The sequence below is a fragment of the Saimiri boliviensis genome, chromosome 17 (genome assembly GCF_048565385.1).
Source record: "Saimiri boliviensis isolate mSaiBol1 chromosome 17, mSaiBol1.pri, whole genome shotgun sequence".
NCBI lineage: Eukaryota > Metazoa > Chordata > Mammalia > Primates > Cebidae > Saimiri > Saimiri boliviensis.
Genome location: NC_133465.1, coordinates 5,792,684 through 5,819,075, shown reverse-complemented (window position 1 = coordinate 5,819,075; position 26,392 = coordinate 5,792,684). Strand labels below are relative to the sequence as shown.

The 26,392-nt window shown below is 40.4% G+C and overlaps 1 protein-coding gene across 4 annotated transcripts in view; it reads left to right on the top strand.

Annotated features, from left to right (window-relative positions):
* GDPD1 (glycerophosphodiester phosphodiesterase domain containing 1) overlaps window positions 1-25,911 on the top strand; it is a 65,178-nt gene extending 39,267 nt beyond the window's left edge. For 2 of the 4 annotated variants that reach the window (XM_074388087.1, XM_003929093.4), the window contains exons 5-10: window positions 7,530-7,648; window positions 8,586-8,675; window positions 17,190-17,323; window positions 20,979-21,038; window positions 22,776-22,827; window positions 23,595-25,103. In XM_074388087.1, coding sequence (XP_074244188.1) covers window positions 7,530-7,648; window positions 8,586-8,675; window positions 17,190-17,323; window positions 20,979-21,038; window positions 22,776-22,827; window positions 23,595-23,717 — 578 coding nt within the window. In that variant the 3' untranslated portion in view covers window positions 23,718-25,103. Of the gene's footprint in view, window positions 1-7,529; window positions 7,649-8,585; window positions 8,676-17,189; window positions 17,324-20,978; window positions 21,039-22,775; window positions 22,828-23,594 lie in introns of all 4 variants that reach the window. The other 2 variants (XM_003929095.3, XM_074388086.1) reach the window with 2 other exon arrangements.
* The last annotated feature ends 481 nt before the right edge of the window (window positions 25,912-26,392 follow it).

The following is a 26,392-nucleotide window of genomic DNA, read 5'->3' as shown; positions in this document are numbered from 1 at the left end:
ATTGTCACAAGTCAGCCTCACATTTTGGAATGATTCAAATGTATAACTCAATAAAACCATAAGATGCTACGTATCTTACGTTGTGAATATATCATGAATCTCCATATCATGTATGATTTGCAATTATTATCGGTGGAGCTGACAATTAATGAAAGTTGAAACCTTCATTAAATGTCAGCTCCACCGATAATAATTTTTTTTTTTTTTTTTTTTGAGACGGAGTTTCGCTCTTGGTACCCAGGCTGGAGTGCAATGGTGCGATCTCGGCTCACTGCAACCTCCGCCTCCCGGATTCAGGCAATTTTTCTGCCTCAGCCTCCTGAGTAGCTGGGATTACAGGCACATGCCACCATACCCAGCTAATTTTTTGTATTTTTAGTAGAGACGGGGTTTCCCCATGTTGACTGGGATGGTCTCGATCTCTTGACCTCGTGATCCACCCGCCTCGGCCTCCCAAAGTGCTGGGATTACAGGCATGAGCCACCATGCCCGGCCCGATAATAATTTTTTAAAAGAACTGTAACTGTTCTATGAACTACATTTAAAATGGGCCAAGCCAGGTGTGGTGATGTACACCTATATTCCCAGCTACTTGGGAGACTGAGTTGGGAGGCTTGTTTGTGTCCAAGAGTTGGAGTCTAGCTTAGGCTACATAGCAAGACCTTGTCTCTTAAAAAAAAAAAAAAAAAAAAAAAAATTGACCACTGATAGGGAAACTTTGGAAAACCCAATAAAAATCAGAAAAAATTTAACATTAGCTATTTCTAAGGGATATTTAAATCTCAGATGTGTTTGATTTTAATTTCCAGGTAAGTCGAAGTTGTTGGTTTGAGGAAACTTTTTTCATTCTTGTAATTTATAGGATTATACTTGCCAAGCTACTGTAATATTTGTGTCAATTTTGAACTTGTGAAAGTTAAAAAAAATTCAGAAATGAAGTTTTTTCTATTTTTCCCTTTGTAGAGCAAAGCCAAAGAAAGCCCCACAAAAATTAAAAGATCAAACAGATGTGGTGGCTAACACCAATAATCTCAGCACTTTGAGATGCCAAGGTGGGAGGGTTTAGCAAGACCTCATCTCTAAAAATATTAGCCTGGCATGTGCCTATAGTCCTAGGGAAAGTGTTAAGACACTTGAGGTGTGAGGATCCTTTGAGCCCAAGAGTTCAAGGCTTCAGTGAGCTATGATCATACCACTATGCTCCAGCCTGGGAGACAGTGAGAACTTGTTCCCCCCAAAAAGAATCCTTTGAGGGAAATAAAAAAGTTTTAATTTTTTTCCTTGTTTTGTATGTCACTCATAAAGTCATGAAACTATTTGCCTAGACTGGAGCGAAGTGGCTCAATCTCAGCTCACTGCAACCTCTGCCTCCTGGGTTCAAGGGATTCTTATGCCTTAGCCACCTGAATAGCTGGGATTACAGGCGCCCACCACCACATAGCTACTTTTTGTATTTTCAGTAGAGATGGGGTTTCACCATGTTGGCCAGACTGGCCTTGAACTCTTGGCCTCTATTGATCTGCCCAACCCACCTTGGCATTTCAAAGTGTTGGGATTACAGGCGTGAGCCACCACACCTGGCCAATTTTTGAATGTGAAGAGACCTTTGAGACTGTCTAATCTCATTTTCTGTTATAGACAAGGAAACTGAAGTCTAAAGATGCAAATTGACCTAATGAAATTCATATAACAAGGAAATAACAATGCTAGAACTTGAACTAGATCTCTATCTTACCAGACCAGTGTTCAGCTGTACCATACTGCCTCTCCACTGGAACACTATTCTCAAATGCTGTATTAAGAACAATGCTGGCCAAGTGCAATGGCTCATGCCCGTAATCCCAACACTTTGGGAGGCCGAGGCAGGTGGATCACGAGGTCAGGAGTTCAAGAGCAGCCTGGCCAATATGGCAAAACCCTATCTCTATGAAAAATGCAAAAAAAAAAAAAATTAGCTGGATATAGTGGCGCCTGCCAGCTACTTGGGAGGCTGAGGCAGGAGAATCGCTGAACCTGGAAGGCAGAGGTTGCAGTGATCCGAGATCAGGTCACTCTAGCCTGGGCGGCAGAGCAAGACTCCATCTTGGGAGGCGGGGGGAAGAACAATGCTGTGGACGGGATGCAGGGCTCACACCTGTAATCCCAGCACTTTAGGAGACTGAGGCAGGTGGATCACCTGAGGTCAGGAGTTCGAGATCAGCCTGGCCAACATGGTGAAACCCCTTCTCTATTAAAAATACAAAAATTAGCTGGACATGGTGCATGCGCTTGTTATCCCAGATACTTGGGAGGCTGAGGCAGGAGAATCACTTGATCCTGGGAGGTGGAGACTGCAGTGAACCAAGAACATGCCACTGCATTTCAGTCTGGGCAGCAAAGCGAGACTTCTCTCAAAAAAAAAAAAAAAAGTATTAACCAAAGGGTTTGTTATTATCTATCCTGATTATTTGAAAGTAACCTATTTGTTTTTCATGGAAGTAACCTATTTGTTTTTATGGAAAACACATAATTTGGATAATCTAGAGTTGACTATAATTATTGTTTTTTGTTTGTCTGTTTGTTTTTCAAGATGGGGTTTCACCGTGTTGGTCAGGCTGGTCTTGAACTCCTGACCTCAGGTGATCCGCCCGCCTTGGCCTCCAAAGTGCTTGGATTACAGGCGTGAGCCACCACAACTGGCCTATAATTACCATTTTAAAGTTCCCTGAATAGTGAAAACTATTTAAATAGTGGCCCCTAACTTTTATACTGGCCACTATTACATCAAACAACACATCCTGTGGCATACTCCTTGTTTATCTTTTCTGTTTCCTGTTATTTCCCTCTTTTCTTTTGGTAGTCTACCATTTTCTAGCTGGCTGTCATCTGCCTAGAAAAATACTGGGGCAAACTTCTCTTTTTCCAACTGTTTTTCTAAATTCTAAGCAGGTTGAGGCATGTTATTTATGTATTATTATTACTATTATTTAATTTATTTATTTTTATAAAGGTGGGGTTTCACCATGATGGTCAGGCTGGTCTTGAACTCCTGACCTCAGGTGATCCACCCACCTCGGCCTCCCAAAGTGCTAGAATTACAGGCGTGAGCCACCGTGCCCGGCCTATGTATTATTATTTTTAAGTAGAGATCAGGCCTCATTATGTTGGCCAGGTTGGTCTTGAATTCTTGGCTTCAAGCAGTCTTTCTTCCTCACCCTTCCAAAGTGCTGAGATTACCGGAGTGAGCCACTGTGCCTGGCCTCATTTTTGTATCTTTACATCACTGTAGCACTTTATTTTTTCTCAGCACACATTTTAGTTTTCTCATACACTTGTTCTTAGATAGATTATTCTTATGTGTCATTTTGCTGTTCTGAAGTTAATCTGTTTGACCTTTTTGTAAATTGATTTTTTTTTTTTTTTTGAGACAGAGTCTTGCTCTGTTGCCCAGGCTGGAATGCAGTGGCATGATCTCGGCTCACTGCAACCTCTGACTTCTGGGTTCAAGTGATTCTCCTGCCTGAGCCTCGTGAGTAGCTGGGATTACAGGTGCCTGCCATTGCGCCTGGGTAATTTTTGTATTTTTAGTATAGATGGGGTTTTACTGTCTTGGTCAGGCTGGTCTCGATCTCCTGACCTTGTGATCCACCTGCCTTGATCTCCGAAAGTGCTGAGATTACAGGCGTGAGCCACTGCGCCCAGCCTGTAAATTGATTCTTGCATGTATCTTACTTGACTGCTAAATTAATATTTTAATTTTCACACACCGTGACAGAAAGACAGTTTTCCTTATGAACTTCAAGCGTGAAGTCCCAGAGAAAGATATTGATTGGCCTAGTTTGGGTCATGGTGGCCATCTTGAAGAAAAGAAATGGGGTATTATGATCATATGCCCACCCCTGAGGGTGAATGGGCAGTGGTTACTGTGATGACAGCCTTATCAGAACAATGTGAGATAAGGAGATACAATGTGAAATACAGGTTTCCAGAGGAAGGAAGAATGTTGAGTAGGTAAAAACATGGTGGCTCATGCCTATAATCCCAGCATCTAAGGAGGCCAAGGTGAGAGGAACCCTTGAGGCCAGGAATTCAAGCCCAACTTGTCCAACAAAGCAAGACTTCATCTCTACTTAAAAACAAACAAACAAACAACACAAAACAAAACAAAAAAACCCAGGAGACATGATACTGGATATGCCTCTAGTCTCAGCTATTTGGAGGCTGAAACAGGAGGATAACTGGAGCTGAGGATCACTGGAGCTGAGGAGATAGATAAAAGCTATCTACTACAAACATAATTTTAAAAGTTTAATTATGTAGTCTATGATGAATTTAAACTCAGTTATAAGTGTTAGATACACATCTTAAGATAGCTTAAGAAAAAAATTAAAAAATGAATTTATTTTCATAATTGGAAAGTCAGGGGTTATATGCCCTAAGACATGACTGATTCCAGTTGTTTAAGCAATAATTGGTCTCTGTCTCCATTTCATGCTTTTGGTTTCATTTGTGTTAGCTTTGCTTTCAGGGACAAGCTTTCCACATAGGTATGAAATTTTGGCAGCTTGTACATGATCCATTCAGTAAAGGATTTCAAGATGCATTCTCTCCCAGTGTCCATATTGTTATGCTTAACAGGTTAGACTGGTCATACGTTTAATCTGTGATCAGAGAGGCGGAGCCAATAATTGACAGTCCCATCAGAGTAACCCAGAGCCCCATCAGAATTACATGTAGTAACAGACTTTTCCTTTTTTTCGTCTTTAATGTACCTGCTGTTTTGTACATGAGTTCTAATTATAAATAATTTTATTTTCTGATGTGGATTTCATTTACTTTTTGATAATGCATCTTTGTTTTGACTTGCCATATAATAAGATGGAATAAAGGATTTTTCACCATTTTGTTATTTACAGATTAGTGGAATTCAATTTTCAGATGAAAGCAGAACACTTTTTACAATAATTATATAGTATGTAGAGTAAATTATATAAATCATTAGAGTCATTAGGGTCAAAAGGGACTAGAGAGCCAGGTGTGGTGGCTCACATCTGAAATCCAATCACTTAGGAAGGCTGAGACAGGAGAATTGCTTGAGATCAGGAGTTCGAGATCAGCCTGGGCAAAATATAGTGAAACCCTGTCTCTACACACACACACACACAAAAGGCCGGGCGCGGTGGCTCACACCTCTAATCCCAGCACTTTGGGAGGCAAAGGCTGGTAGATCACCTGAGGTCAGGAGTTTGAGACCAGCCTGCCCAAGATGGTGAAACCCTGCCTCTACTAAAAATACAAAAAATTAGCCAGGCATAGCAGGCCCCTGTAATCCCAGCTACTTGGGAGGCTGAGGCAGGAGAATTGCTTAAACCTGGGAGGTGGAGGTTTCAGTGAGCCAAGATTGCACCATTGCACTCTAGCCTGGGCAGTAAGAGTAAAACTCCATCTCCAGAAACAATTGCTGGGCGTGGTGGTGCATGCCTGTAGTCCCAGAGGATTACTGGAGCTGGGGAGGCTGCAGTGAGCCATCATCATGCTACTGCACTCCAGCTTTGGCTATAAGCAAGATCCTGTCTCAAAAAACAACAAAAAAGGGATCATGCGTGTGACTCATGCCTATGATCCTGGCATTTTGGGAGGCCGAGGTGGGTGGATCACTAAGAGACCAGCCTGACCAAATGGCAAAACTCCATTTCACCAAAACTACAAAAAAAATTAGCCAAGCATGGTGGTGCTCCTATAGTTCCAGCTACTCAGGAGGCTAAGATGGGAGGATCACTTGAGCCCAGGAGGCAGAGGTTGCAGTGAGCCAAGATGGTGTCACTGAACTCCAGTCAGGGTGGCACCCTGTCTCATCAAAAAAAGGGACTAGAGAAAGACTAAAGAAAATAATCCTCAGGAAATATAAAGAACAATTAGCCGGGCGCGGTGGCTCATGCCTGTAATCCCAGCACTTTGGGAGGCCGAGGTGGGCGGATCACCTGAGGTGAGGAGTTCAAGACCAGCTTGGCCATAGTGGTGAAACCCTATCTTTAAAAAATATAAATAGGGCCGGGCGCGGTGGCTCAAGCCTGTAATCCCAGCACTTTGGGAGGCCGAGGCGGGTGGATCACGAGGTCAAGAGATCAAGACCATCCTGGTCAACATGGTGAAACCCCGTCTCTACTAAAAATACAAAAAATTAGCTGGGCATGGTGGCACGTGCCTGTAATCCCAGCTACTCAGGAGGCTGAGGCAGGAGAATTGCCTGAATCCAGGAGGCAGAGGTTGCGGTGAGCCGAGATCGGGCCATTGCACTCCAGCCTGGGTAACAAGAGCGAAACTCCGTCTCAAAATAAATAAATAAATAAATAAATAAATAAAGAACAATTAAAGTGCCCTCCTAATTTTTTCATTACTTGAATTTTCTTTGAATAACTGCATTCATATAATTCTTCAATACATTACTGATTTAGTGTGTACTTCCCTTGCCTGAATGTTATTTTTAATCTCTGAAAAATTTAGTGATGATATAGCAAAACTTTAGAAACCATCACAGTATTTATTAGTAGGGAAATGGTTAAATTAGGATCAATTATTGTATAGATACTCAATGGAGTATTCTGACACCTTTTAAAATTATGATAGAATTAGATCAGTGGATTCTATCAATGTCAATATCATGGTTGTGATATTGTACTATAGATTTGCAAGGTTACCACTGGGAAATCTGGACAAAGGATGCATGGAGGCTGGGTGTGGTGGCTCAAGCCTGTAATCCCAGCACTTTGGAAGGCTGAGGTGGGTAGATCACTTGATGTCAGGAGTTCAAGACCAGCCTGGCCAACATGGTGAAACCTTATCTCTACTAAAAATATGAAAATTAGCCGGGTGTGGTGACAATCGCCTGTAATCCTAGCTATCCAGGAGGCTGAGGCATGAGAATCGCTTGAATCCGGGAGGGAGAAGTTGCAGTGAGCCGAGATCATGTCAGTGTACACCAGCCTGGGCATCAAAGTGAGACTTTGTCTTAAAAAAAAAAAAAAAAAAAAAAAGTGCATGGATCCTTACAATTCACTGTGAATCTGTGGTTATCTCAAAATAAAAAATTAATTAAAAACAAATCATAATCTGGGCCGGGCGTGGTGGCTCATGCCTGTAATCCAAGCACTTTGGAGGCCAAGGTGGTTAGATCACCTGAGGTCAAGAGTTCAAGACCAGCCTGACCAACATGGTGAAACCCCCATCTTAAAACAACAACAACAACAAATCATGATCATAAGCACAGTAAATCAACAGGAAAATATTTTTATGTGAAAATATCAGGTTAAACTCTGTAGCACATCATATTATTACTATATTACATCATGCATAGGAAAAAAGAGTAGAGAAGGTATACCAAATGGTCATAGTGTTTATATCTAAGTTGTTGGATTTACGTGATTTTTTTCTTCTTTATATTTTTCTTTATTTTGTAAATGTCCTTTAATGAATATATACTATAACTTTTCTAGTTATCAGAAAGCAAAAGTTGTATTTAAAAAATACGTTAAAAAATCTTGTTTTCTCAGCAGGCCAATGTGAAGGAAAAGATAACCGAATTCCATTACTGAAGGAAGTTTTTGAGGCCTTTCCTAACACTCCCATTAACATCGATATCAAAGTCAACAACAATGTGCTGATTAAGAAGGTACTCAAGGCATTGCCTCTTCTGGGTGTGTTATATCCTATTTCATAAAGTAAATAGGTGAGAGTAGGTGACTGCTTAGATTGATAAAGCTCAAGGAAATGTGATACCCTAGGGATCAGCATTGTTTTAAATAATGCCCTAGTAGAAGAGATAATTTTACTGTAGGAGAGCCTATTTTCAGAGAGAGCTGTCATGTCTCAGTCATGGATAAAATAAGCTTGTATGAACCACTCATTCTGGTATTTACATAATTAACTTCTAGTCTAACTTGTTTCATTTGTGATTAGTTTATGTCAAATTACTAAATAACTGTAATCTGTTAAATAAATTATATAATGGCATAATGTGAATAAATTTTGCATTTTATAAAATAATTAAGTTTATATATCAATTCTTCCAAAATGAGTTATGCTATTTATTGATGGATAGTCAATTCTAATTCATTTTTTAAGTGAAATGTTGTTAGTGGATTTGCAGATAGGCACATGTGTGATATAGCTGGCCTAGAGTTAGAACCTGAGCAACGCCACTTTATACAAGACAAAGCTATCTTCCAAAAATAAGTTGTAACGGCTGCCCCATTCTCCTCGAAATAACTGCTGATCTTGGCTTCTGTAAGTTGCCCATTATGAAAAGTTGCTTGTCTGTTCTTATCGGTAACTGCCAGAAGTGCTTGCCTTTGCTTATCAGAAAGTGCTGAAAAGTTGCTTGCCCTGCATCCCCTCACCTTCTTGGTCCTAAATCCAGGATGTGGTTTTTCAGCTTAAAAACCCACACTCCCCCTGAACTCGGGGCCACGGGTTGGAGAGACGTGAGTCTTCCGTGGTCCCCGGCAATAATAAAGACCCTGAAATTTGGCATACTTTTGTCTTGGTGTTAACTTTCCGTGCTCAGTCCGGTATAACACATGGATAAAATTTTGAATTTTCACACGTAGGTTTCAGAATTGGTGAAGCAGTATAATCGTGAACACATAACAGTGTGGGGTAATGCCAATTATGAAATTGTAGAAAAGTGCTACAAAGAGGTAAGCTTCAAAAATGATACAGAATTATCTATCTTTGTTATCTATAAATGATAAGTTATTATAGCAACACTTTTTGTTTTCTTATTTTTAAAGATAGAGTCTCACTTTATCACCCAGGCTGGAGTGCAGTGGTGCAATTATAGCTTACTGCAACTTCAAACTCCTGGGCTCAATCAATCCTTCTGCCTCAGCCTCCCAAGTAGCTATGTTGCCCACTCTGGTCTCAAGCTCTTGGACTCAAGCAGTCCTCCTGCCTTGGCCTCCCAAAGTGCTGGAATTACAGGAGTGAGCCACTGTGCCCGGGTCCTATTACAATAATAATTTTTTAAACTTATCTTATTTCAGCTAGGTGCTGTGGCTCACACCTGTAATCTCAGCACTTTGGGAGGCCGAAGTGGGTGAATCACAAGGTCAGAAGTTCAAGATCAGCCTGGCCAACATGGTGATAGCCTATCTTGACTAAAAAATGCAAAAATTAGCTGGAGATGATGGTGGGCACCTGTAATCCCAGCTACTTGGGAGGCTGAGGTAGAGAATTGCTTGAACCCGGGAGGCAGAGGTTGCAGTGAGCCAAGATCGTGCCACTGCACTCCAGCCTGGGTGACAGAGCGAGACTTCATCTCAAAAAAAACCCAAAAAACTTATATTATTTTATAGCCTTCATACAAAGGTAGTGGTACTGGGTGAAAGCAACTAGCCAGAAGTTTAATATAGTAGAGATAATGATTGGGACCTAGTAATATAAGTTTGGTGCAGTTGAACTGGTTCACAGAATTATTGTTTGCATGCTAATGTTAGTTGCTTACCAATATTTCATTATGTGTATTATAGGAAAAATATAGTTTCTGTCTTTTAATCACTGTCTTGTGTTAGGTAATTGAAATTTTTTTGTGTAATTTTGAGTTATTTTATTTTATTTTTTTTAAGATGGGGTTTCACCCTGATGGCCAGGCTGGTCTTGAACTCACCTCAGGTGATCCACCCACCTTGGCCTCCCAAAGTGCTAGGATTACAGGTGTGAGCCACCGCGCCCAGCCTAAAAGTAATTTATTTTAAATAATTAGTTCTAGGCTGGTCATAGTAGCTCACGCCTGTAATCCCAGCACTTTGGGAGGCTGAGGCAGGCGGATCACTTGAGGTCATAAGTTCAAGACCAGCCTGGCCAACACGGCGAAACCCCATCTCTACTAAAAATATAAAAATATAAAAATTAGCTAGGTGTGGTGGCATATGGTGGTGACCCCAGCTACTCGGGAGGCTGAGGCAGGAGAATCACTTGAACCTGAGAGATGGAGGTTGCAGTGAGCTGAGATCAGGCTACTGCACTCCATCCTGGGTGACAAAGCAAGACTCTGTCTCAAATAAAACAAATAAATAACTAGTTCTAAATTATCCTTTTGTTTTAAAAAAATAGAGTAAATAAATTTCAGAATTTATTTTGCCCCTTTGTGACATGGTGCTTTGTAATGTTTTTGGCTTACTTAATACAGGTGTTTCAGTTGTAACACAATATACAAGTCACTGAAAAATCTTGAGTTCTGTAAATTCATACATTAAGCATAACAGAGCTTATGGGAAAAACAGGGTTAGGGGCTGACCCTCAAAACTTAAGGCCGGCATGGTGGCTCACACCTATAATCCCAGCACTTTGGGAGGCTGAGGTGGGTGGATCACTTGAGTTCAGGAGTTTGAGACCAGCCTGGCCTTGATAATAATAATAAGAAGAAAAAATTATTCTTAGTAGAATACTTTTAGTACTCTACTAAGAATACAAAAATTAGCCAGGCATGATGGCAGGTACTTGTAATCCCAGCTACTCTGGAGGCTAAGGCAGGAGAATCACTTGAACCTGGGAGATGGAGGTTGCAGTGAACTGAGGTTGCACCACTGCACTCCATTGTGGGCAAGAGTGAGACTGTCTCAAAAAAAAAAAAAAAAAAAAGCTTGGCTGGGCACAAGTGGCTCATGCCTGTAATCCCAGCCAGCACTTTGGGAGGCTGAGGTGGGTGGATCACTTGAGGTCAGGAGTTCAAGACCAGCCTGACCAACATGGAGAAACCCCATCTCTACTAAAAAAAATACAAAAATTAGCTGGGTGTGGTGGTGGGATGTGTAATCCCAGCTACTCGGGAGGCTGAGACAGGAGAATTGCTTGAACCCACAAGGTGGAGGTTCCAGTGAGCCAAGATTGCACCACTGCACTCCAGTCTGGGCAACAGAGCAACACTCTGTCTCAAAAAATAAAATAAACTTATGCAACTTTGGAACCAGAGCACTAAAAAAAAAAAAAAAAAAAGAACCACTGCATTGAGTGTGAATGAATAAAAAGTCATTACGTCATCATTACGTGCCACATTTTCCCACTACCATCGTGTGCCCCAATTCTTTTTACGTTTATATCTTCAGTTTCCAGCATCTGGAAATTAAAAGGCTAATGTAAAATTCTTATAAATCATACTTTAAGAATTGCAAAAGTAGGCTGGGTGCAGTGACTCATGCCTATAATCTCAGCACTTTGGGAGGCTGAGGCAGGCAGATCACCTGAGGTCAGGAGTTCAAGAGCAACCTCACCAACATGTAGAAACCCCATCTCTACTAAAAATACAAAATTAGCCAGGCCTGGTGGTTGCGCATGCCTGTAATCCAAGTTACTAGGGAGGCTGAGGCAGGAGAATTGCTTGAACCCAGGAGGCGGAGGTTTCGGGATTGCACTCCCGCCTAGGTTGGAGTTTTCCTGAAACTCTGTCTCAAAAAAAAAAAAAAAAAAAAAGTGCAAAAGTTGTATCAATTATATAGCATGTTGGTAACATGAATAACAAAATTTTTTGAGACTTTTTTTTTTTTTTTGAGACGGAGTCTCGCTCTATCACCAGACTGGAGTGCAGTGGTGCAATCTGGGCTCACTGCAACCTCTGACTCATTGGTTCAAGCGATTCTCCTTCCTCAGCCTCTGGAGTAGCTGGGATTACGGACCCATGCCACCACTTCCAGCTAATTCTTGTATTTTTAGTAGAGACGGGGTTTCACCAAGTTGGACAGCATGGTCTCAATTTCCTGACCTCGAGATCTGCCCGCCTCGACCTCCCAAAGTGCTGGGATTACAGACGTGAGCCACCGCACCCAGCCTATTGACACTTTTTTTTTTTTTTTTGTCTTTTTGTTTTTTTCCTTTTTGTGGAGAACGGGGTCTCGATATATTGCCCAGGCAGGTCTCGAACTCCTGGGCTCAAGCTATCCTCCCGCCTCTGCCTCCCTAAGAGCTGGGATTACAGGCGTGAGCCGCAGCGCCCGGCCTATTGACACATTTTTATTGTGATGTTTAGGAATTGCTGCTAAAAGGTTTTTAGAGTCTTTAAATTCAAAAATGACAGAAAGCCAGAGGATTCTGGAAAAATATAGGAATCAAGGGAAATATTCTGTGATTACAGGCCAAAAGTGGGCCTTTTATTTTGAAAGAATTACAGACTTGCGGAAAGTTGCAAAAATAGTATAGTCCCATGCAGCCTTTGCCCAACTTCCTCAAAAGGTGACATTTGACTAGTATAGTACCAAAACCTGGAATTGATATTGGTATCTTACCGTTCATTAGACTACATAATTTATTCGATTTTCATTATTTTTTAAACACTGCATTTGTTTGTGTGTGTGTAGTTCTATGCAATTTTAACCCATGTATAGATTCACGTAACCACTACCACAGTCAAGATACAAAACTGTTTCATCACCTCTTTTCTCCCCTTTTGTATACAGTTACCTTGGGATCTCTCAGGCTCTGCTGCACATAAAACCTACTTGCATTGGCCAGGCGTGGTGGCTCACACTCGTAATGCTAGCACTTTGGGAGGCTGAGGCAGGCAGATCACTTGAGGTCAGGGGTTCGAGACCAGCCTGGCCAACATGGTGAAACCCCATCTCTACTAAAAATACAAAAATTAGCTGAGTATGGCAGCACACGCCTGCAATCCCAGAGAGTCAGGAGGCTGAGGCAGGAAAACTGTCTGAACCCAGGAGATGGAGGTTGAAGTGAGCCTGGATCAAGCGACTGCACTCCAGCCCGGGCTGGAGTCTCCAAAACAACAACAAACTTGCTTGCTTTAATGGGAATCTCAATTATACTCTGAATTGTAATGATGCTGACTTTGCAAGTTTTTGCCTTCTCTGCTAGGAAGAAAGGCCTGACCAAATAGGTGCTTTGTTTTGTTTGTTTGTTTGTTTGTTTGTTTAATTTTATTTTTTGAGACGGAGTTTCGCTCTTGTTACCCAGGCTGGAATGCAATGGCGCGATCTCGGCTCGGCGCGATCTCGGCTCACCGAGATCTCGGCTCACCGCAACCTCTGCCTCCTGGGTTCAGGCAATTCTCCTGCCTCAGCCTCCTGAGTAGCTGGGATTACAGGCACGTGCCACCACGCCCAGCTAGTTTTTGTATTTTTAGTAGAGACGGGGTTTCACTATGTTGACCAGGATGGTCTCGATCTCTCGACCTTGTGATCCACCCGCCTCGGCCTCCCAAAGTGCTGGGATTACAGGCTTGAGCCACCGCGCCCGGCCATGTTTGTTTATTTTTTAAGGCTAGTCAAATGAAGCAGTGGGAATGGAGAAGGAAAGAAATCAGTAATTTGTTGTAATCAATTAATTGTAAACACCACTACATTCAGCTCAGCCACCAAAAAATTCCTTGTATTTAAAAATTGCTACTTATATCATGGTATTTCTTCTCTATTACAGATTATTTCAGCATCTTCAATGCTCACGATTTTTTAATATCTTAAATTTTAAATTCTCTTAGCTGATTATGTATGTAAACTTGCTTATGAAGGTCTATCATTTTAAAACACATAAAATTAATTTTTATATACTTGTTTTTTTGAGACAGAGTCTCGTTCTGTTGCCCAGGCTAGAGTGAAGTAGTGGAAACCCAGCTCATTGCAACCTCCACCTCCCTGGTTCAAGCCATTCTCCTGCTTCAGCCTCCTGAGTTGCTGGGATTACAGGCATGCGCCACTCTGCCTGGCTAATTTTTTATATTTTTAGTAGAAATGGGGTTTCATCATGTTGGCCAGGCTGGTCTCAAACTCCTAAGCTCAGGTGATCCACCCGCCTCAGCCTCCCAAAGTGCTGGGATTACAGGCATGAGCCACTGCACCCAACTAATATATTTTCTTTAACCAGAAAATTTTCAGTGGGTAGATGGTCCTGCTTTTACATCTTATTTAATAATCATGAATTTGCATGATCTTGGCTTAACTTCCTTAAGTCTATTTTGGGGGTTAGGGTAAAAAGAAGCTAAAGTTGAGGAATCAGATAATTTTTTTTCTATTTTTTTTTTCCTGAATGATAACAGGAATTTTTTCTTTCTTTCTTTCTTTCTTTTTTTTTTGAGTCAGTGCCTGGTTCTGTCACCCAGGCTGAAGTACAGTGGCAGGATCTCAGCTCACTGCAACCTCTGTCTACCAGGATCAAGTCATCCTCCCACCTCAGCTTCCCAAGTAGCTGAGACTACAGGCATGTACCACCACGCCCAGCTAGTTTTTGTATCTTTAGTAGAAACAGGGCTTCCTCATGTTCCCTAGGCTGGTCACGAACTCTTGGGCTCCAAGTGATCTGTCTGCCTTGGCCTCCCAAAGTGCTGGGATTACAGGGGTGTGAGCCACTCAGCCTGACCCTAAATAATTTATCTCTCTTTTTTTTTTCTTGAGATGGAGCTCTGTTGCCCAGGCTGGAGTGCAGTGGTATGATCTCAGCTCACTGCAACCTCTGCTTCCCAGGTTCAAGCAACTCACCTGCCTCAGACTCCCTAGAAGCTGGGATTACAGGAGCACGCCACTATGCCGGGCTATTTTTTTTTTTTTTTTTTTGAGACAGAGTTTTGCTCTTGTTACCCAGGCTGGAGTGCAATGGCGCGATCTCGGCTCACTGCAACCTCCGCCTCCTGGGTTCAGGCAATTCTCCTGCCTCTGCCTCCTGAGTAGCTGGGATTATAGGCACGAGCCACCATGCCCAGCTAATTTTTTGTATTTTTAGTAGAGACGGGGTTTCACCATGTTGACCAGGATGGTCTCGATCTCTCGACCTCATGATCCACCCGCCTCGGCCTCCCAAAGTGCTGGGATTACAGGCTTGAGCCACCGCGCCCGGTCAATTTTTGTTTTTTAAAAATAAATATAGCAGGGCCAGGCATGGTAGCTCACACTTGTCATTCCAGCACTCTGGGAGGCTGAGATGGGAGAAATGCTTCAACCTGGGAGTTCAAGACCAGCCTGGGCAATATAATGAGATTCTGACTCTACAAAAAATTTTTGAAAAATTAGGTTGGCATGGTGGCATGTAGTAGTCCAGGCATGTAGTAGTAGTCTGTAGTCCCAGCTGTGTGGGAGGCTGAGGTGTGGGTTCACTTGGGTCTGGGAGGTCTAGACTTCAGTGAGCCATGATCCAGTCACTGTACTCTAGCCTAGTTGACAGAGCGAGACCTTGTGTAATTATCTATCTATCTATCTATCTCTCTCTCTCTCTCTCTCTGTGTGTGTGTGTGTGTGTGTGTGTGTGTGTGTGTGTGTGTAAACACATGAGTCTATCATATGTACATATGAGGGCAAGGAGAGAGGGAATGGAGATTTGTTGTTTAATGGTATAAAGTTGGCTGGGCGAGGTGACTCACACCCATACTCCCAGCACTTTGAGAGGCTGAGGCAGGTGAGTTGCTTGAGCCCAGGAGTTCGAGACCAGCCTGGGTGACATGGTGAAACCTCATATCTATAAAAAAATACAAAAATTAGCTGAATGTGGTGGCTCATGCCTGTAGTCCCATCTACTATAATTCAGGAGGCTGAGATGGAAGTATCGCTTGAGCCAGGGTCGAGAATGCAGTGAGCTTTGGTTGTCCCACTGCACTCCATCCTGGTTGACAGTGAGACCTTGTCTCAAAAAAAAAGGAAAAAGATGCAGAGTTGTTTTCATTTTAGCAAAATGAAAAGACTTTGGACTTTGGTTGCACAACATTGTGAATATACTGAAAACACCAAACTGTACCTTTAAAAATGATTGACATTAAAAAAAAAAAAAGCCCGGGTATGGTGGCTCACGCCTGTAATCTAAGCACTTTGGAGGCCAAGGCGGGCAGATCACCTGAGGTTGGGAGTTCAAGACCAGCCTGACCAACATGGTGGAACCCCGTCTTAAAAAAAAAAAAATTAAAAAAAAAAGATTAGGCCGGGCGCGGTGGCTCAAGCCTGTAATCCCAGCACTTTGGGAGGCTGAGGCGGGTGGATCACGAGGTCAAGAGATCGAGACCATCCTGGTCAACATGGTGAAACCCTGTCTCTACTAAAAATACAAAAATTAGCTGGGCATGGTGGCGCGTGCCTGTAATCGCAGCTACTCAGGAGGCTGAGGCAGGAGAATTGCCTGAACCCAGGAGGCGGAGGTTGCGGTGAGCCGAGATCGTGCCATTGCACTTCAGCCTGGGTAACAAAAGCGAAAACTCCGTCTCAAAAAAAAAAAAAAGATTGACATTCAATTTTTCTGGGGTGCAGGAGGTAGGGGTGGTGAAAAAATAAATAAAAAAGATTAAGATCTTAAATTTTGGCTGGGCATGGTGGCTCATGCCTATAATCCCAGCACTTTGGGAGCCTGAGGCAGGTGGATCATCTGAGGTCAGAAGTTTAAGACCAGCCTGGCCAACATGGTGAAACCCTGTCTCTACTAAAAATACAAAAAATTAACCTGGCATGGTGGTACAGGCCTATAATCTTAGCTACTCGGGGGACTGAGGCAGGAGAATTGCTGGAACCCGGGAGGTGGAGGTTGAGGTGAACTGGGACTGTGCCACTGCACTCCAGCCTGGGTGACAGAGTGAGACTCTATCTCAAAAAAAAAAAGATCTTAAACTTTGTTATATGTATTTTAGCACAATTAAAAGTGTGTGTATATATATATATGTCTATCTTGCATTTTAAAAGTTTTGGGATATGGAGCACATTTCCAATAGAAACTTAAAATGGTGGTTAGATTCTTGGACTAGTTTACAAAATCCTATTTATATTTGATATTTGATTCATAACATAGCTAAAAGATGACATTTCCAACAGTATTGATATGTATCTATATATATACTCATATATGGAGATATGTAGCTATATATTTTTTAAACAGAAGTAAAGTTATTGAATATTCCATATATTCGTCTTTTCATTTTGTTCCATTGGATTCTGACAGGTTTAGTCTTTAGCTGTAAGTACTGTAACCAACAGACAGAAGTGATATTGCAAAAGCAGAGAAGGTAATAGAGAAACTTTAGTAACATCATTACACTATAAGGCTCTAAGATCAATCCTGACCCATTTATCAAGGACTAGCCACTTTTAAATGTGGTGTATTTGAAAATCAATATTTATAATCCAGGGAATGCTTGTAATAGATGTCAAGATACAGTCTTGGGAAATATTGAAAGTTGTGAAGTAACCCTCTTTATTTGAGCAGTTGTAAAAGCAACATGTAATATTGTTTGTGTCTTTTAGAATTCAGATATTCCCATACTCTTCAGTCTACAACGTGTCCTGCTCATTCTTGGCCTTTTCTTCACTGGCCTCTTGCCCTTTGTGCCCATTCGAGAACAGTTTTTCGAAATCCCAATGCCTTCTATTATACTGAAGTAAGTGGTTACTCTTTTGTTTTAAAATCAATTGTCAATTACAGAAGGACTAAGATAAAAGCTCACTAATATCAATATCAATGATGAAGAAGAGATTTCTGTAGTGATTTCCATGTTCTATCACCTGACCTATATTATGAATTTTTATATAATTAAGACACATTCTCTAAAACAAATAATCAGGACCCAGTTTAGATTATAATGATTTTCTGTGGCTGTATAGTCAGAAATCAGATAAAAAGAATTTAGTTTAATTACAGAAAGTCAAAAATTGTTTTATTCTCACATCAAATAACAGTTACCCTCCACTTTCCCTTACTACTTTCTACTTCACTGACAGCTTTACCCAGCTGAAACTCCATTAAACTCCAAATTAAACAACAGTATTACTGTAATACATTTAGAAAGAAAAACCACCACCGCCACTACCATAAAAACCTCTGGAGATAGGAAAAGAAAAGTTTATATAGGATACCTCTTTTTTTGAGTCAGAGTTTCACTCTTGTCGCCTAGGCTGGAGTGCATGGTGCAATCTCGACTCACTGTAACCTCTGCCTCTGCCTCCCAGGTTCAAGCGATTCTCCTGCCTCAGTCTCCCTATTCTATTGACAAAACAATAGAAAACACTTCTTATCTACCAGAAAAAAAAACACCCTATTTTATTTGCTAGATTAAAGTGATCCTTAATCATTTATTCCTGGCCAAAAGAGGTGGCTCTTACCTGTAATCTCAGCATTTTGAGAGGCCTTGATGGGGGATCACCTGAGGTCAGGAGTTCCAGACCAGTCTGGCCAACGTGGTGAAACTCCATCTCTACTAAAAATACAATTAGCTGGATGTGGTGGTGCACACCTGTGGTCCCAGCGACTCAGGAGGCTGAGACAGGAGAATCACTTGAACCCCAGAGGTGGGGGTTGTAGTGAGCTGAGATAGTGCCATTGCACTCCAGCCTGGGCAACAGAGCAAGATTCCATCTAAAAATAAATAAATAAATAAACATTTATTCCTAAACTACTTAGCTTTCCTTTGGCCTGGAGTAGACTGTTTGCTCTATATTTATCTTCATGTGTTCCTTTTAGAAGCAAGTATTATTGAAATACAGACATAAGAACAAACTCTATAGAATTAATCTTTTCTCTAAAAAGTGATTATGGATTAAGACACAGGTAGGATATCTTTTGTGTATTTTAATACTTCTATGGAAAACAATGGATACTTCCTAAGATAATGTGTGATTGTTTAACAAGGTAATCAGTATTTGAGGTACTAAGTCTTTTTTTTTTTTTTTGAGACAGAGTGTCGCTCTTGTTACCCAGGCTGGAGTGCAATGGCGCGATCTCGGCTCACCGCACCCTCCGCCTCCTGGGTTCAGGCAATTCTCCTGCCTCAGCCTCCTGAGTAGCTGGGACTACAGGCACGCGCCACCATGCCCAGCTAATTTTTTGTATTTTTAGTAGAGACGGGGTTTCACCACATTGACCAGGATGGTCTCGATCTCTCAACCTCATGATCCACCCGCCTCGGCCTCCCAAAGTGCTGGGATTACAGGCTTGAGCCACCACGCCCGGCACTAAGTCTTTAAGATTCCTGAAATTTCAGCCAGGACCTTTCCATTGGGGCCAGAGTTAGGGAAAAAAAGAACTTGTACTTTATTTAGCACTTTTTTTTTTTTTTTTTGGGAGATGGAGTTTCACTCTGTCGCTCAGGCACAATCCTGGCTCACTGCAACCTCTGCCTCCCAGGTTCAAGCAATTCTCCTGCTTGAATCTTCAGCCTCCCAAGTAGCTGGGATTACAGGTGCCCACCATCATACCTGGCTAATTTTTCTGTATTTTTAGTAGAAACGGGTTTACCATGTTGGCCAGGCTGGTCTCGAACTCCTGACCTCAAGTGATCTGCCCACCTTGGCCTCCCAAATTGCTGGGATTACAGGCATGAGCCAACATGCCTGGCCCAGATATACATTTTTTTTTTTTTTTCTGAAATGGAGTGTCACCCCATTACCCAGGCTGGAGTACAATGGCTCGATCTTGGCTCACTGCAACCTCTGCTATTCTCCCACTCAGCCTGGGATTACAGGCGTGTGCTACCACGCCCAGCTAATTTTTTTGTAACCTTAGTAGAGACAGGGTTTCACCATGCTGGCCAGGCTGGTCTCAAATTCCTGACCTTGTGATCTGCCTGCCTCAGCCTCCCAACGTGCTGGGATTGCAGGCATAAGCCACTGCACCCAACCCAGATATATTTTTTTAGTAGTAAAGATAATTACAGGTGGGATGCAGTGGCTCATGTCTATAATCCCAGCATTTTGGGAGGCTCAGGTGGGCTAATCACTTGAGCTAAGATGGGCTGGTCACTTGAGCCTAGGAGTTTGAGGCCAATCTGGACAACATAGGGAGACCTCCATCTTTACAAAACATGCAAAAATTAGCCAGGCATGGTGGCATGGGCCTGTAATCCCAGCTATTTGAGAGGCTGAGGTGGGAGGATTGCTTGAGCTCAAGGGTTCAAGGCTGCAGTATGCTGGGATTGCACCACTGAACTCCAGCATGTGCAGCAGAGTAAAACCCTGCCTCAAAAAAAAAAAAAAAAAAAAAAAAAATATATATATATATATATGTATATATATATATTATATATAATGTATATATATATACATTATATATATATATACATAATATATATATATACATTATATATAATATATATATATACACACACACAAACACACACACATACATATATGTAATTTTAAAATGATAATTACAAAGGACAGGGTCTAGGTCTGCAGACTTTTTTTTTTGGAAATGGAGTCTTGCTCTGCTGCCCAGGCTGGAGTGCAGTGCTGTTATCTCGACTCACTGCAACCTCTGCCTCCTGTGTTCAAAAGATTCTCCTGTCTCAGCCTTCTGAGTAGCTGGGATTATAGGTGTGTACCACCATGCCTGGTGAATTTTTATGTTTTTAGTAGAGACAGGGTTTCACCATGTTTGTCAGGCTGGTCTGGAACCCCAACCTCAGGTAATCCACCTGCCTAGGCCTCCCAAAGAGCTGGGATTACAGGCATGAGCCACCGTGCCTACAGATATTTTATTTTATTTTTCATTTTTAAATTTTTTTATTAAGATGGGGTTCCACCATGATGGCCAGGCTGGTCTTGAACTCCTGACCTCAGGTGATCCACCCACTTTGGCCTCCCAAAGTGCTAGGATTACAGATCTGAGCCCTTGCACCTGGCCTGCCTACAGATATTTTAAAAGAAAGGAAAACATGCAGTAAACAGCTCACTTTAAACTATAGTACAGTTTTGTTGTATGTTAAAATCTACCACATACTAAATTGTAGCAGACAAAGGAAAAAGATTTCACCAAAAAAGAAGAGACGTGAGTCCAGGGCACCAGGGTCTCTGGAAAGACATTCATTTATTTATTTTTAAATTTATTTATTATTTTTGAATAGGGATAGCAAAAAGTTAGCTTGAGGCCAGTGGAAACAGAATCCAACTGGACTTTATTTCGTTTTTATCATTTTTACAAATATTTTTTGAGAATACACAAAGTACACGGCACTGTTTTCATTCTTCAGTTTGTTTTATTGTATCACACTGATATATTCTGTGTTTCTAATTTGTAATTCAAACTTTATTTTACCCTAGGCTAAAAGAACCACACACCATGTCCAGAAGTCAAAAGTTTCTCATCTGGCTTTCTGATCTGTAAGAATTTTAGTTTCTTAATATGCAAGTTATTACTTCAGCTATATTTATTAAATACTACACTTAAATTTAGTGCAAGCTTTCCACATGTAATTTGTAACAAGGACAAATTGAGTACCTACTATGCAAAATGTATATGAATTATTTAGAACTATCTTAATAACTAATCACAAAACCTTAGGAGGAATCTTGAGAGATAATCTCGTCCAACTTCATGAGAAAAGTGAGCCCCCATATACTCAGTTAAATTATTTACTTGGGGTTGTCTAGCTAGTTAGTAGCAGAACTAGAATAAATAACCATTCCTTTTTGCTTACTTGCTGTTTCCACCAAGCATGGTGAAAAGAAATATAGCAACACGGTATATATAAAAGTATGTGTTGCCTACAGCACATTTCTCAGAAAAATCTGCTCTGCACCAAGACTTAACAGCAGAAAGGAAATCCCATCTATAGAGTGAATATCAACTTTAAAGAAAATGCCTTAATTTAGACATGTTGGATTTAATTTTAGTAAAAATCACAATATAATTGTACTATATTTTGCTTTAAGATAGAACCTTGAATCCTTAAATATTTAATCGTCCCAAATCACAACTTTTTATTATTTAACATCTTTTTTTTTTTTTTTTTTGAGACAGTTTCACTCTGTTGCCCGGGCTGGAGTGCAGTGTATTGATCTCGGCTCACTGCAACCTCCCCTTCCTGGGTTCAAGTGATTCTTCAGCCTCAGCCTCCTGAGTAGCTGGGACTATGGGCACCTGCCACCACACCTGGCTAATTTTTGTTTTTTTTTTTTTTTTGTCCACAACAAACATCATATAATTTTTGTATTTTTTAGTAGAGATAAGGTTTCATCATGTTGGCCACATGGTCTCAAACTCCTGGCCTCAAGTGATCTGCCCACCTCAGCCTCCCAAAGTGCTGGGATTACAGGTGTGAGCCAACGCGACCAGCCTTAACGCCTTTTTCAAAGAGTCTTAAACAGTTTTATCTTTTCTCTGTGTCAGTGTTTATTATTTTTTGCTTTATTCCTGATCTAAGCTCCAGTTTTCAAGGATGCATTTTTTTTTGTACTCCTCAAATAAAACCAGGATGCATTTTTTTTTCTTTTTTCAACCCTATTAACTGACAAGGATGCATTTTTTAATTGGTGTTAAGAGCACATGATTTGTACTTTCTGTTATTTAATCATTCTAACAGATATAACAGAATAGAAATAATGTATATATCTTTCCAGTACAATGAATTCCTATCTTGCTCAAGAGATTTGTATTCTGAAAGCTCACTTATCAGTGAGTTACTTGAAACAAAAAAATGTTTTTTTCCCTAGACATAGGATAGTATAATTAATGGATATAATGCTTCTAACATAGCTTACAAAAGACTAATCCATTATGTAATAGTAAGAAAGGAAAGACAGCTCTTTCTCCTTCTTCAGCAGTGAAAATGAGGCAGCCTCTTTTCCATTGAGCTGTGTCAACAAGAATGAGTCTCCTACGAATCTGATAGCAGCAAGGAGTGAAAAGGAGGGTCTGGTTGTCCACCAATCAGCAGCCCGAAGTGAAAGGAGATCCAGCAATTAAGACATAAATTAATTCACAGCAGCCAGTATTACTTGAGACCATTTATTTTATTGCTGAAGCATTGGAATTAAACTAGGAATTAGTAAATTCTAATTGACTCAATTAGGACTAAGGACTGAAGTCCTAAAACAGTTATGCTTTTCTTTTTCTAGTTTACTAATGAGGAAAGCTTTGTTTGACCACCTAACTGCGCGAGGCATTCAAGTAAGTTTTTGGAATGATACATTTTGGAAGCAGCATAGCTCACCAGTTTAACACAAATATAAAGAGCAATAACTGACTTAGTTTGGCCCCTGCTTCTGATGATACTGCTTTACTGACCCACAAATGAGGACCTTCATTCCTTACAGTTAGCAATGAAGGATTAGCATTTCTGAAGCTAGGTTCCTCTTATGTACAGAATAGCTGATGCCAGAGTTGTGGGACAGTGTGTGTGTGTGTGTGTGTGTGTGTATTTTTTTTTCCTCTATTTTTTTGAGATGGAGTCTCACTCTGTCACCCAGGCTGAGTGCAGTGGTACAGTCTCGGCTCACTGCAACCTCTACCTCCTGAGTTCAAGCGATTCTCATGCCTCAACCTCCTAAGTAGCTGGGATTACTGGCGTGTGCCACCTAATTTTTGTATTTTTAGTAGAAACTGGGTTTTGCCATGTTGGCAGAGTTGGTCTCGAGCTCCTGACCTCAGGTGATCTGCCTGCCTCAGCCTCCCAAAGTGCTGGAATTATAGGCATGAGCTACTGTGCCTGGCCAGAACAGTGTATATTTAATGAGCACAGTGAATTTTTTTTTTTTTTACATCTCTCATTTCAGTAAGGAAGAAAGTGGAATTTTAAAAAAGGATCTAATGATTTCTTTAAATGACAACTTTAAAAGGTTATTTCTAAATGTACCAAGATTGTAGTGGATACTGTTATAAAAATAATTTTGTATTTTAACATTTATTCTCATACTTCTCACACTTCTAATTTTCAGGTGTATATTTGGGTATTAAATGAAGAACAAGAATACAAAAGAGCTTTTGATTTGGGAGCAACTGGGGTGATGACAGACTATCCAACAAAGCTTAGGGATTTTTTACATAATTTTTCACCATAGAAAAAGAGATACTTAGAAGTATTGAAAGAAAAGATGAAGACCTAAGAAAAAGATATTTCACCATCATTTCCCTAAGCCATTTCCAGAATGGTAGAAGGTTTAATCAGTTTTTATTACCTCATTTTTAAGCCTGTATGAGAATGTAGACACTATATATTATATGTATATTTATTTTAATATTGTATATTTTATGTTTGTAAATTATTTAGAAAGATAATTGGTAATGAGATGTAAGTTTTAGTTTCTTAATATGCATTTTAGTTTCCAGATCTTCTACAGAAATCTTGATTAATAACATACACAAAAATGTTACATATACTACATCATCTACAAAAATCTTGATCAATAATCTAGAAACTAGATTATCTTTTATTAAAAGCAGATTTAATAAAAGATTTAAGATGGAACCTTGAATGCTTAAATATTTTAATAGTCGCAATTACAACTTTTTATTATTTAATGCCTTTTTCTTTTCTTTCCTTTACTTTTTTTGAGACGCTGTATTGCTCTGTCGCCCAGGCTGGAGTGCAGTGTAGCGATCTTAGCTCACTGCAACCTCCGCTTCCTGGGTTCAAGTGATTCTTCTGCCTCAGCCTCTAGAAATGAAATTATCTAGATTATTGATCAAGATTTCTGTAGATGATGTAGTATTCTATTATAAGTAATTCTGGAATCAAAGACTATTGGATACATTTGGCATTGGGCCAAGTGCAGAGGCTCACAGCTGTAAATCCCAGCACTTCAGGAGGCTGAGGCAGGTGAATCACTTGAGGTCAGGAGTTTGAGAGCAGCCTGGCCAACAGGGCAAAACTCCATCTCTACTAAAAATACAAAAATTACCCAGGTGTGGTGGTGCACGTCTGTAATTGCAGCAACTTGGAAGACTGAGGCAGGAGAATCGCTTGAACCCAAGAGGTGGAGGCTGCAGTGAGCCAAGATGGCACCACTGCACTCCAGCCTGGGAGACAGAATGAGACTCTGTCTCAAAAAAAAAAAAAAAAAAAAAAATTGGCATTAGCCTTCACTGGAATACAATCAACTGGTTAGTAAAAGGTTTTTGTTGTTGTTGTTGTTGTTGTTGTTTTTATTTTGTCACAGAATCTTGCTCTTTCACTGAGGCTGGAGTACAGTGGTGCAATCTTGGCTCACTACAACCTCTCCTGGGTTCCAGCAATTCTCCTGCCTCTGCCTTCCAAGTAGCTGGGATTACAGGCATGCCTGCCACCAAGCCAGGCTAAGTTTTTGTATTTTTAGTAGAGACAGCGTTTTGCCATGTTGGCTAGACTGGTCTCGAACTCCTGACCTCAGATGATCCATCTGCCTTGGCCTCAAGGTGCTGTGATTACAGGTGTGAGACACCACACCTAGCCACTAAAAGAAATTTTGAAGGCCACTGCAGCTGTCTGGTAGTATCTTGTTATTTTTAGGTACATCTTAGTTAAAGGGGAAATATAAAATGAAAGAAGAGCTTGGAAATCAGTGATGTATAGTTATCTGGCAAGTTACACATAATTAGCAGCAGTCAGGCTCAAGAAAATAAAAGTTGATTAGTTGATCAGAAATAATATCCTGTAGAGTGAATTAGATTTCTGAGTTGCTATTGTTAATGGGAACATTCTATTTGAGACCTTTTTCAAGTGTGTAACAATTCTACCATGTCCCTTTTTTCAAGCATTAAAAGTGAACTTATCAATTGTAAATTAAGACAAGATCCAAAGAGTCATATTTTTGTTTTTCCTCTAAAAAAATGTAAGATTTCCAATTTTGGCATTAACTGAACCTACATCTAGATTTTAAATACCATCTTGAATCCTAATAATTATAGTAAACTGATCAAAGTGCATATCATTGTTCTTAACACTTAAAAAACCCCGTAAAGATGTTCCTGATCCTTAAAATTCATTTGAGTATTCAGTAGAAACAGAATTTTCCAAAGCATTAGACATGACTTTCTCCGTTTATCTGAGGTGACTTTGTGTAAATCTGTTTTTAATATATTTGACTAATTTTATGATCTCAGATTGTGAGGTGAATATAATCAGGAATAATAAGTGTCTTTTACCTAGATTACATCTCTTGTTTGGAGTTCAGCAGTGAAACAGCTATGAAGGATGACTGTACTCTCCCTCTGTCCCTGGATGACATAAGTTTCATTTGCTTTATTGTTTAAACTGAAATAAAGTTTTCCAAGAACAATGTAAGTGTTCTTGATTTTTTTTCAGTTTTAATTCCAAATATGCTTTATAGATTTTTTTTTGCAGAATTTAATGAGGTGTGCTTTAATCATATGAATAATAAATGCACCTGAGATTTCTCTCTAGTAAAGAAAATATGTAAACACTCTCATGGTAAGAAAGTTGCTTCTTGGCATTTGAACAAATAACTTGGGCAGGTAATCCATTGAATCAGTCATTTTCAATTTCACTCATTGTAACTTATGGTTATAGTTGCTAGGGATCATTTCGATCATCTTTGATAGAATTATTTTTGTTATTCTTTCTAAATTTTGCTTTGTTATGATTCAGAGTAGATCATATTAAAAGGCCAGCTTATATTTTATGTAAACCAGTAGAAGAAAAAGCATCCAATAAGGTAAAGATGTTTAGAAAATAATGTTTCAAAAGTTTGGTGATTTTATTATCAAGGTGACTTTAATTTTTTAATAAAACATAGTA